The 13,067-nt window shown below is 42.3% G+C and overlaps 1 protein-coding gene across 2 annotated transcripts in view; it reads left to right on the top strand.

The window, feature by feature from the left end:
* Positions 1-13,067, top strand: part of phf24 (PHD finger protein 24) — a 38,957-nt gene that overhangs the window by 11,616 nt on the left and 14,274 nt on the right. For both annotated transcript variants that reach the window (XM_074617902.1, XM_074617900.1), the window contains exons 2-3: positions 2,046-2,461; positions 5,742-5,927. In XM_074617902.1, the coding sequence (XP_074474003.1) occupies positions 2,048-2,461; positions 5,742-5,927 (600 nt within the window). In that variant the 5' untranslated portion in view covers positions 2,046-2,047. The remainder of the gene's footprint in view (positions 1-2,045; positions 2,462-5,741; positions 5,928-13,067) is intronic.

Below are 13,067 nucleotides of genomic sequence, written 5' to 3'. Positions count from 1 at the left end.
GAGAGGAGTTCAGGGACATTGTTGCTGATAGAAAGAGATTTGGGAGATTTGAAAGGGGACTGAGCTGCTCAGTCAGTACGGAGAAAGAGAAATGCACTCAGTAGCTCTAAAATACGACGTGCAAAGAGAGTAAATATTTTCATAGGTTGATAATCTCGTCTCTGTATACTGCAGTGAGTTCTCACTTTGTTCATTGTATTCTTTTGCAAGAGAAACATGATTGCACCAGAGAGTAGTTTACCATCTGTGCTATGTACCTCTATTTTACTCATTCTTCAAAATGACTGTCCTAACCCAGTATACATATGCTTTAAATGGGAGGTACCACTTCATGTGTGTATGCACTGCACATGACTGTGTATTCATTGACATACTGTATACTGTAGCTGTTGCAGTGTATTATGTATTGGTCTTGTATTAGTGTTTTACACTGTTCTTACTGGTTTTAAATGGGTGGACCTCAATTGGCAAAAACTAGCAGTATTTGAATCAGCTGTGGGTTTGTTTGCTTATGTTGCTGGTCAGACCACACTGTATAGTCCTGACAGCCTGGTCTCCCTAAACATTATGTTCCCATTAGGACTGTCAATTGATTAAAATATGTTAGTGAGATTAATCACATGATTGTCCATAGTTAATCAGGATTAATCACAAATTAATCACACATTTTTGTATCTTTTCAAAATGTACCTTAAAGGGAAATTTGTCAAGTGTTTAATACTCTTATCAACATGGGATTGGGCAAATATGCTTGCTTTATGCAAATGAATTTATATATTTATTATTGAAAATCAATTAACAGCACAAAACAATGACAAATAGTATCCAGAAACCCTCACAGGTACTTCATTTAGCGTAAAAATTATGCTCAAATCATAACATGGCAAACTGCAGCCCAACAGGCAACAACAGCTGTCAGTGTGCTGACTTGACTATGACTTACCCCAAACTGCATGTGATTATAATAAAGTGGGCATGCCTGTCAAGGGGAGACTCGTGGGTACCCAAAGAACCCATTTTCAATCACATATCTTGAGGTCAGAGGTCAAGGGACCCCTTTGAAAATGGCCATGCCAGTTTTTCCTCGCCAAAATTTAACATAACTTTGGAGCGTTTTAACCTCCTTCACGACAAGCTAGTATGATAGGGTTGATACCAATGGATTCTTGAGGTTTTCTAGTTTCATATGATATCAGAATCTTGACTCTTCATGCTGAGCCCGCTACAACCTACATTTTTTTAGGTTTAGTTGCGTTAAAGAAATTGGTGTCGTTAAAACAAATTTGCGTTAACACATTTTTATTGCGTTAACTTTGACAGCCCTAGATTCCCATACAATGAAACTGCATCGTCAAACACTTCAAGGGAAACATATTTTCTCCTAGGTTACTTTTGTTTTGGATGTATCACAAATATGTTTCTAATTATAGTCTGCGGAAATCCGCGTAGGAATGAGGTCGAGGTTGATGGGTGGGTCAAACAAACACAGGACTTTGACATAGGAGACAGCTGTTTGTGTCCCACATGAAACCAAAAGTCAATATTGACTTATTTTAATTTACTTCCATAACTTAAATAACGTAACAAATGTATTTATTTTAAGCCGAACCATGATCTTTTACTAAACCTAACCAAGTAATTTGAGTTTTTATTTTGTTTCAATATACAATATTAACCATGTGTTTAAAACTGCAACCGTAGAAACCAGACAGAATACGTTTCCCTTGAAATGTAATTGAGAATGCAGTTTTAGTTATATGGGAACGCAATTTTGTAGGAGACAGGGTTGGTCCTGATGATGCAGACTATCTGACTTTTTGAGAGTTTATCTCTTAATAAATGCCACTCACGGATGTTTTCTTTACTTTGACTTTTATTGTTGCTGATTCAGTCATGAATATTCATGAAAATACAATTTGAAAACCAAGTTTTCAGGGGCTTTAATCTTGGATAATAACTGTACTAAGTCACTGTTTTGATAAATTGTAAATGCAGTGTACTTGTGTAACCGTTCTCTGTCTCTTTCTCTCTCCATCTGTCTGCAGCCATGGGAGTGCTTATGTCAAAGAAGCAGCAGGTGGAGAAGGTGCAGAAATGCAACGCTGTCGTCAATGCCTTCCAGGCGGGCGTCAAGGAACGTCCTGCCTTCGCCAAACCCGCAGACAGCGAAGCGGATGAAGGAGAAGGCCCTGCCAAGCCCTCGGCCAAGGCCGACGAGAAGAACGCGGAGGAGGCGGAGCAAGAGGAAACGGACAACAGCGCAGGCCCGTCGACCTCGGCGCCAGCGAGGGACGAGTGTAAGGCCAACCAGGAGGCCTGGTCGAGGTTGCGGGACGGGAAAGGCGTGGAGCCTGAAGATCTTGACAAGAGCCATCAGCTCACGCCGCCTGCTTTCGTGCGGCCCAAAAGGGAAGCAGATGATGACCAGTCTTTAGAGGTGGAGCTGGAAAAGAAAGAGCAGGTAATAAATCATGCGTTGGCTAGTGATCTTAATTCATGGCCAGGGTGTTATTTAAATCAGGACTATAAAAAAAAAAACAGCTTTTACTTTGACAAAACACACACACATTATAAATCCCCAAGTCCTGGGATTAAAGAGATGCATGCAAGATGTCAAAGAATCTCCATGGCAACAGCAGCACATTATCTCTTTTCCTCCCTCAAGTTAGGCATTATGATGAAGCAGTTCAGACGGGCTGTAAAGAGACTCTTAACTTTATCTAAACACCCTTGTTGAAGGTGAGAAAGTATTAGTATGAAGTTTTTTTTACCTACAAGGCTTTTTATTTCCACACGAATGAGCGATGTGATGTGTTGTTGTTGTGCGTGAGGGCTCTTCACAGCGAGCATCTCGTGGGCGGGCTGCTTTGGTTGTGGCTCATAGAGGTGACCATATCCAGGGCGACGCTGACTAACAGGGGATGGAGTTCACAGGAGCGCTGACACCATCAGGTTTTCTATTTTCCAAACAGTCAACATCACCTGTCAACTTTCTGTACTGCCGATGATGCACTTTAACAAGAGGTGCAAAAATAAAAGCGTCCACCTAGCAATAATAATAGATATGTACTTCAGATTGTTTTTGAAAGGTTGGCAACTGAACACAAATGGTATCTAGACCACAATGAGTAAAGCAAAACTATGGGATGGTTTTGCCAGCCTAATGCTCCTGATGGGTGGCTTTATTTGGTATGGCTTTACATTGGTTTTCCACACATTGAAAGCTCTGTATCTCCATTAACTGAATCAGTCTCCTTATTTTAGTAATATGTTGTACCTCAAGGGTCAATATTGGGACCAATTTTATTCTCCTAATATATGCTTCCTTCCCCACGACATCCATTGACATGGTGTCACTTTTCAATCTTATGCTGATGATACTCTGTTGTTCGTTAGCAGAACAATTATGTCCCCATACAACTAAACTGCACTAAATGTCCCTCTGGATTTTATTGGCCCCATGGTCTTTCCTTTAGTACAATCTTGAGGACAAGAATTCATTCTCCAAGTTTCAGAGTAGCTAAAGTCAGTTTGCTGTTTGTTACATTCAACACACATGTAGCACGGTGTGGCATGATGAAAATCAAAGCCTGTAGCGCCACTTTAGATAGATAGATAGATAGATACTTTATTGTCATTGTCATTGAAAACAACGAAAAACAGTTTAGCAGCTCTTTGCAGTGAAAAACAAACATTAAAACATTCAGTCACAGAACAATAAATAAGTGGATCATCATAAAGTGCAAATTATGGTTCAGCAGCTAGTGTCCTCAGCCTTTGGGGGGGGGGGGGGTTCTACACACTTGACAGCCTGAGGGTAAAAGCTGTTTCGTAGTCTGTTGGTGTGTGTTTTAATTGTCCTGTATCTCCTTCCGGAGGGAAGGGGAGCAAACAGTACATGTCCAGGGTGGGTGGGGTCTTTGGAGATACAGCTGGCTTTCTTACAGAGCCGACCAGTGTATAGGTCACTGAGGGGGGGTAATGTGGTCCCAATCACTTTTTCCGCCATCCTCACCACCCGCTGCAGGTCCCTCCTGTTCTCCACTGTGCAGCTAGCAAACCACACAGTGCAGCAGTAGGTCAGGAGGCTCTCAATGGTTGCCCGATAGAAGTTGATCAGCAGGTGTTGAGGAAGGTGAGCCTGTTTCAGCTTCCGGAGGAAGTAGAGTCTCTGCTGGGCCTTCCCCACCTGATGAGAGATGTTTTTGGACCAGGTGAGGTCTGACGAAATGTGGACTCCGAGGTACGTGAAGCAGTCCACCCTCTCCACCTCCTCTCCACGTACGCAGAGGGCAGAGTGCTCCACCCGTCTTGCTCTCCTGAAGTCTATTATCATTTCTTTTGTTTTTGTTGTGTTTAAATCCAGGTTGTTATGGGAACACCATTGTGTCAGATGTTGGATCTCCTCCCTGTAGGCTGTCTCGTTGTTGTTGGTTATCAGTCCTACTACAGCAGTGTCGTCTGCAAATTTGACCATGGTGTTGGTGGGGTGAATAGTTGAGCAGTCATATGTGAAGAGGGAGTAGAGAAAAGGACTGAGGACGCACCCCTGTGGTGTTCCAGTGCTCAGGTTCAGAGTGGCTGAGGTGTGGTCCCCCATCCTGACACACTGGGGTCTGTTCCTGAGGAAGTCCAGCACCCATGTGCTCAGTGAACTGCCTAAGCCCAAGTTGCTCAATTTTTGAACCAGTTTGTGTGGAATTATTGTGTTGAAAGCAGAACTGAAATCAACAAACAGCATCCTTACATATGTGTTGTTGTGATCCAGGTGTGTAAGGGCTGCGTGAAGAGCTGTTGTGATTGCATCATCCGTCGATCTGTTTGTCCGATAAGCGAACTGGTGTTGGTCAAGATCGGCAGGGATGACAGTTTTAATGTGGGACAGAACTAGTCTCTCGAAACATTTTGTGATAATGGGGGTTAGAGCAACTGGCCGGTAGTCATTCAGGCAGTTCACTTTGGTTTTCTTGGGTACAGGGACGATGGTGGTTTCCTTAAGGCATGTGGGAACAACAGACTGTTCAAGTGAGAGGTTGAAGATGGTTGTAAATACCCCTGTTAGCTGGTCTGCACAGGCCTTAATGATTCGTCCGGAGACCCCATCCGGTCCTGACGCTTTCCTGATGTTGACTCGGCGCAGGACGGATTTGACCTTTAATTGTTAGTCTTGCTTTTTAGATATAGTCCCTGTCGACAGGCTAGATCCCATTTCGACTATGATGCAGGGAGCGTGTTGATGTAAATGGAGTCATCAGGTCACAAGAGGTGGGCCATAACTATAAGATAAGATGTAACTGAGGAAATTTGACAATCTGCGATGCGTCCACTGCCTACATGAAGCCGATGCCATGGCGCTGAAATAGAGATGAAAAAGAAGAAGTAAGCTATGGAAACTGACAATGTCTTTGTGTGGTTAACAAGCCAAGCATTCTGCAGTCATGTCTCCTGGCTTGACAGCACAGTCTATCCTGGCTGCAAATGGAGTCTACAGAGAAGTTGGAGAAAAACTGACAATGTTAACAAAGGCACAGATATAATTTTCATGTCAAAAGCAGTGCTGTCTTAATAATCTCAGACTGTGAGCAAAGAACACAACCACCTGACGTGTTATTCAAAGATTTGATGGACAGGAGATGAAGCAATGCTTGCTTGTATGTTTGTAATCCCCATGACTGTCTTGCAACAAAAAATCTTTATGTAAATGACGCAATCTGACTGTTTTGAATCTGTTTTTACCTCAGCCACCCAGCGATGAAATGTGTGATGTGTGTGAGGTGTGGACGGCCGACGACCTGTACCCCTGCAGGATCTGCACTCGGATGTTCCACGACGGCTGCCTGAGGGAGCTGGGCTACCTGCGAGCCGAGGCCCTGCAGGAGATGAGAGATACGGCCCACACTGTTACTGGCTGGAGCTGCTACTATTGTGTAAGTCTGCACAGCTCACTGCCACCATCAGTTGCTGGACAACAAACATGCAGTTTTCATAAATACAAATACAAAAAAAATACACCATGTTGGTTTCAGCGTTTACATTTTTTCCACTGGCCTGTGGGTTATTAAGGAATTCTGGAGGTTTATTTCAGCAAAACCTGACACTGTATTTTTCCTCTGTATTTTTTTTATTTTGCTGTTCACCATTCATTTGAACGGCAGCACGGAAATAATTCTTGACTGTTAGGGCATTTTACAACTTTTAGGACCTAATGATTTATATAAGGGCTATTTAAATGTGTTAAGGTTGATTTACCTAAAAAAAGGTATATCTGCTGAGTTATAGACATCTCTTTCCCATTGAAATCTATAGGAAAAAGTCCTTTTGGGGCCCAATGGCATCATGTGACGGACACAGAATTTGTAATTCAACGGTTTGGCCCCTACGAAAATTTGCCTCAAAGCCCACATTCTTCCTGGAGGCTTTCTTAAGATCAGCAGCAAACCTTATTCCATTTTGAGTGATTCCATGAAATCATTTAACATCATGAACAGGATAAAGGTGACCCGGGACATCCCAATGCTACAGAGGTTTATTACATCAACAACTAACTGTAGGAATATTAAGGTGGGCCTAAATCTACTAATTTAAAACATAAAACTAAATTACAAAAAAAAGAAAAAAAGAATTTGATAAAAAAAATGAAAACGTTGATCTTCTGTGATGACTGAACAATTTTGATGAAAATATCAAATTGGGATTATTTCTTATGAATTAAACTAGAGTGCTATATTTGTGATTTACGAGGTATTAAACAAAATGTGCTTGCTTACGAAGCACAATCACAAGCTTATCTTGTTTCTGCAGGAGAAGAATCAGATTAGATAAAATGCTGCTTTGCATGTTCTTGAAGTGCTCCCTGAGTTCTTATCAGTTAATTAGAGGAAAGCCAACTTCTAGGTAAATTGACTTAAATTGATCATGACATTCACAAGTGGTATTGTATTTATTGATAAAGGACTGTTGGCTAGTTATGGTTATAATGACAAACTGCTGTTAAATCACATCTGACAAGGTCTTGACATCTGACTGATGACATCATTACCGATGGCTCTGTTTCCTTTAAAAGGTCAGTGACAGCGAGTTAGCAACATTAATTAGCAGCTGAGCACATTTTGCCTGCGACTGTTGTCATAGCAGCAAATTAAATCAACTGTTGCTGTCTTAAGTTTTAATACAGTGTTAATTAAAATTTATAATTAAAACTGCGCCTGTTGCAATGTGACAATGTCTCAATTTTTTTTTTTTTTTATGTATGAGAATTGTCTAATATGTACCTGGAGTACAGGACATGTATATTCCAGAGTTTGTGGAAAGTCATGTGTCAAGCTAGAAGCATCTGACCTTGCAAGGCAGCTGGATTCCCAAAATCTCACGAGATCACGCAAGAATCACGGGATTACATATTACACGAAAATCCGTCTTGTCAGGCTTCAAGTAATGCGTTTGTGTCCTGCAAGCCAGACCACGGACCAATCAGCGTCCTGCGAGGAGATACTGGCAGCTATGGGCGTGGCTTAGGTGTGTGTGAGGTGAAACGGTGTGTGTGAGGTGAAATATATCAGAACTGGAGTGTATTTCTTCATTGAAAGAAGAGCAAAGAACGGAACTGAAGGCTTTTCTCGATGGAAAAGACGTTTTCGCTCTTCTCCCGACTGCCTTCGGCAAGAGTTTGATTGACAGATGGTTCATCCAATCACCTGCCAAGTATTTTTTGAAAGTGCCTGTCCTTTTCAAAACAGTTTCCAATGAGGGCTTCTCAGATGGTTCTGTGTTACAAACCATCTGGTGGTCTGGTTAAGAAGTTTCAACATTATATAGCCCATAGGCTAACTTTGTTTTTTAGCAATGGTGAGATAAGGACAGTGAGCTCTTTGACGTGGCTTTCTAGCAGGCAGGTGATTGTTTCATGTATGACAGCAGCCATTGTACTGCACAGCTGTAATGCTGTCATGTTTTTAAAGGGAAACTAATTCAACTAGAGGTCAAATAAGGTGAGGCAACGTTCTGGGAGAGTTTTCAGTATCTTTTTGTAAAACAATAAAACTTCTCGGCTTCTCATCAGGAATTCAAGGCCCATACCAAAATCGGTGACTCTCTGGTGATCGTCGAGAAGCATAATGCAATCTGTTTTCATTCGAGCATAAACAGCTGAAGAGTGCTTTTGCTGGAGGACCCTCTAGATTGGAGAGGGGGGCTTCGCTGTCTTTCGCCAGCCCCTGAGAAGCAAAATCGCTTGCCAGAGTTGTGCTTAGAGGGGGATGTTTTCACACAATCGGAGAGAGGACACTGAAAGGTCCTCTTTCTTTGGCCGGCTCCTTCGGTGTGTGAGGAACGGGGGCGGAAAGAGAGACAATTCAGCAAGGGAGAGAGAACTGTTTAATTTAAATTGTGCATTCTCGTCCTCATAGCTAAAGAAACCAGCTTTTTTTGTTAGCACATGTCACTCAGCTGTTACAAATCCCCCCCCCCCCACACCTCTTCTGTGGCATCTGACATTTAATTTCACACAGGCACCGGAGACTGCTGCCGGCAGATGGACTGAGTTTCCTTGAAAGTGGATTTACAGTCAGCTTTCAAAGCAGACTGCTGCATGCAATGGCAGCCAATCAGACGGAGGAAGGGTTCATGAACGAGCTGACCGTTCTTTATAGCGCTGACTTCTTTTTAATGCTCGCCGCTGGCTCGTAAGGGGTCCTGAGGGCTCGGGGGTCACGCTTCAGTCAAAGTAAAGAGTGCATTCATAGCTACAGCAGGCATGCTGGATGTATAAATGGCAGGGAGCAAGGTAAGCATTCATTTTTAATCCTGTTTGTGTCCGCCAGCATTCTGGGGAGCGAGTATACTGTACACGTTTATCAGGGATTTTTCACTGAAGCGTGCAGCTGGAAATGATGTTGAGTGGAGTTTGCAAAAAGTGGTTATGCACCCCGGTCTCACGGGAAGGCGTATAAATACCAGAATTTTACACAAACGTTCCGCGTGTCATGAGTACCCCTTTTCGTTTGTCGTTTGTACACCATGCAAAAGTCCGCAGTTAGGTTTAGGGCAAGAAAAACACTAGGTAAACTAGGTAAAACACATACGGAAACAATGTAACAACTGCAGAAAACACGTCATAAATGTCAGTAATGTAACTTACAAAACACCGGTCAACAACGGTCTCCAACACGGGTCTCCTGGTTAAAAGTCCTGTGTGTGTTAGACCCTCCCACCATAAGTGGTCTTTCTCGCTTTTATGTTAAAAGTCCTGTGTGTGTTGGACCCTCCCACCATAAGTGGTCTTTCTCGCTTTTATGTTAAAAGTCCTGTGTGTGTTGGACCCGCCCACCATAAGTGGTCTTTCTCACTTTTATGTTACGTAGCGTTTATACGCGGATGCATTTACATTGCAGTACAGGACACATGGCGTACAAATGACACACAGGAATCAATAAAGGCGTATTTAATGCACGCTAAACGCTTTGCGCGTTATCGTGGTATTTATATTGTCTTTTCTTGCCAACGGGCTGGGTTCTGTCACTGCTTGTTCACATCACTCAGTCACGTGACCCATTGTTCGCATAGAAATACTGATTCTTGCAGCTTTGAGATCAATAAGAAGATTGTTTTTTTTTAACTTCCTGCTCTGGCACTGAGCTTAAATATGAGTTATTTAAAGCCGTTTGAACACACAATCAATGCTGTCATTTTGTTTTTTGAACAGGACAGTCTGAAATAACTATTTATGCAAAGCTGCCAGAATAAGATTAGAATGTGTTGCTATTATTATACTTTCTCCTCCCCGGGGGCCTTTTGTGTCCGTTTTCCAGCTGCTGTCAGTAGGTGTTGCATAAAACCCTTAAATCACTTTTCAGGTTTTTCATATGACATTAATATAAGCTCAGATGAAAAATGGTATCAGACAGACAACAATATAATTATAGAATCCATAGCGGATGGCCAGTTTCATTGTTTTGCAGACATTTCGTGTTACTAGGGGTAATGCTTGATGAGCATAATGACATTGCAGATGAGAGATGCACAGAAACAATGTCTGGCACGGAGCAAACAAAGGAAGCAGTTTCCTGACGATGACAGCGTGATCAATTTGTTTTGTTGCTTATTGATTTTCATCTCACTTTTAGATTGACATACAGATAAATGGATATTTTATGAACTCCTCTGGGAATTTCAGTTTAATCAGGAGATTGATAAAATGCAGCACACTGAGCACTGTAATAAATATGATCATAAAAAACACAATAAAATAAGAGTGACAATACAGAGGGATAAGCACACCATTGCAAATATGATGCAATATTTAACACCACCCACATGGCTAAGGAAAGTCATATTATTGGACGAGTGGTCTCAAATTATCACCTAAAGGACTTAGAAGACAAACATGATTGTACATGATGAAACTATTTCACTGGAACAAGGCACCAGAATCAACCAGTGATCTGCAGCGAGATACATTTAACTCTGTTATACACAATAGATATAAGGATATTTTCATCTATGCCGTTACAGCTCTGTTTCACATGCCATATTTTATTCTGAACTGGCTGTCCTTTCTTAAAATGTATCTATTGCACTTGAGGATGATTGGTAACAGGGTTGGAAATTAGCACCAGCCACCAGCCAAATGCTGGTAAAATATGCAGGTGGCTGCTAGATTCGCTTCATTCACCAGACAAAAAAAACAATGGTAATCTATTGAGTTGCTGGAAGATTTTGGAATCCTCTAGTCACAGTGGCAGGTGGACAACAAAGTTAATTTCCAACCCTGTGGTGGTGTGAGTTTTCCTAGAAAAACTACATTTATTCACAAAAAGGAGGGACTTTTGAGGAAATAATGGTTTATAAACTTAAAGATCTCCATTTTCCTGGAGAGTGAAAAACACAGACCAACCAGATCGCTGTCTCCCAAGACCTGTTATACCCTGTCACCTGCTGTCTGCGGCCAATCAGGCAGGATCTCTGGAATTAGGGCCACTTTAGCCCAGGCGGCATCAATCTCCCCTCATGTCGAGCCAACTGGTAGTCAAATGGACTTAGACAAAAGATATGAATGTGCTCTCTCAAGACGCATGAGCAAAACATACATATTGTTAGTGAGGTAGAGAAACAAGTAAACATGCCCTTCTTTGGAACTGACTAACATTACAGAGAGAAAAATGACCCACAAAGACATTTTAAGTAGTGCATTTCATCTTCTTAAAGAGTCGTGGAATTAAAGTCCCCCTACAGAAAACCTGAGTAAGCAGAAAGATTAAACACAAGTGAACAAGCATTTCTCAAAAATCACATTAACGTCTTATATAATTGTTGAACGGATGAGTCTCAAATACAACCAGTAAAGGGTTAACTAAAGTAGGTGGGACCCACGATCTGATTGGACTAAACCCAGCACACTTGATAGAGCCATTCGCGTTTTCACATTTTTGACCACCATAGATGTCTTATACGCTTATTGGCACACAGGTAAAGCTTTAGTTGGTGTCAATCTGCAACCTCACCGCTAAATGCCACCAGATCCTATACACTGCACCTTTAAGGAAAACACAAATTTCAGGCAGCAGGTGACTAAACCTGCAGTGCGCTCCTCCAGTCAGAGAGTTGCCCCGCGGCAGCTGTGGACTTGTGTCATAAGCAGCACATTTCCTCTGTCACACACTCCCCCCACACATGTTTTTTTCTAACAAAATGTGTCATGATGAGTCCAGTTTTTACGCCTCGTGTGGATGGTGCACAAATGCCTCTGTCTGTGCTCAGCTTCTCCTCTCCTCATCCCTCTGTTTGTGCGAATGTAGAAGTAGGCTACTTCAAAGTCACGTTTGCCTCTTTCCCCCTAAACGGCGGCGTTTTTTAAGGCTGATATCTCATTTGAACAGGCATTGCTGTGCCGCCAGCACTGAACCACAGATTAGCCTACAATGATACACAGTGTCGACTAGTGGTTTAGATATTCGACTACTATGTGAAACACCCAAATACCAACATTGACTCAAGGAAACACATTGGGAATAGAGAAAATAGGCTCCATGGCGTTCCTCAATGGTGGACCGGTATGGCTGGAGGGCTACACACCACCGCAGCATCCGGGCATTCTCATGTTGCATTGAGCGCATCCTATTCAGAGCTCGGTGGTCTCCATGACACCTGGGGCTTTTGAATGGCTTTGGTCATTGTACAAAAACTACGAAACTGCAGAGAACAGCCACTAGCTTGGAGGGTTTTTCAGTGTGAAAACAACAGCCCTCTGTTGGCTGGTCTGTGGCCATAGCTCTCAGTCACTTTACGCACTTCATACTTATAGTTCCACTCTGTTGAAATTATATGTATCAACATTTTGATGAGGGCGCAGCGCCCCAGACTGCACCCCGACACTTTTTTGGAGTGTTGCAGACAGTACGTGAGTCTATTATTCTGGTTCAGTTTAATTTTTACATTTCCTTGACTTTGGAATGACCATTAGGGGCGGAGTTGTGTAGGTTAATCCTGCATAATTGGGTGCACACATAATGAAGGAAATGACACATTTCTTCATATGAGTGATATCCATTAAAAGTATTAATCAATTTAGGCAGAACCACCCACTTCTTACAGCACCCAGATATTAGCAGGACGGACTGTATTCAAGGCAGTGTAAATAAATAAATGACACACACTCTTGATCTGTAAACGTTGCAGACAGCGGGGTAGCGAGGTGGTGGCGGTTACTGTTGATGACAGGTTGAAGAAATGCAGGAGGACATCACGCAGCTTGTTGTCACACTCGTTCAGCTCCCAGTGGCTGATATAATGAGGCCATGTTTGTGAGTGAATCAAACTTTTCTGCCTCGGAATAGGCTGGGTGTTGGTGGGGGGAGTTCAGTCAGGGGCAGTGTGTGGGTGAGGGATAGTTTTACATCTGGGTAGTGTTCAGCTCCCTCATCTTCTCATCTTATTTATTTAATGCTTGTATTTGTTGCTACTTTAGCATTTGTGATAATTGGTTTACATTAACATATGTGCTTTTTATCCGTCCCGGTTTAGATTTTGCTGTTATTTTCTGAGCTCGAGGCAGTTTTTTCATTTGTTTTTTA

Source organism: Sebastes fasciatus, chromosome 19, assembly GCF_043250625.1.
Source record: "Sebastes fasciatus isolate fSebFas1 chromosome 19, fSebFas1.pri, whole genome shotgun sequence".
Classification (NCBI taxonomy): Eukaryota; Metazoa; Chordata; class Actinopteri; order Perciformes; family Sebastidae; genus Sebastes; species Sebastes fasciatus.
The sequence above is the reverse complement of the archived record's forward strand: the minus strand, read 5'-3'. Positions and strand labels throughout refer to the sequence as shown.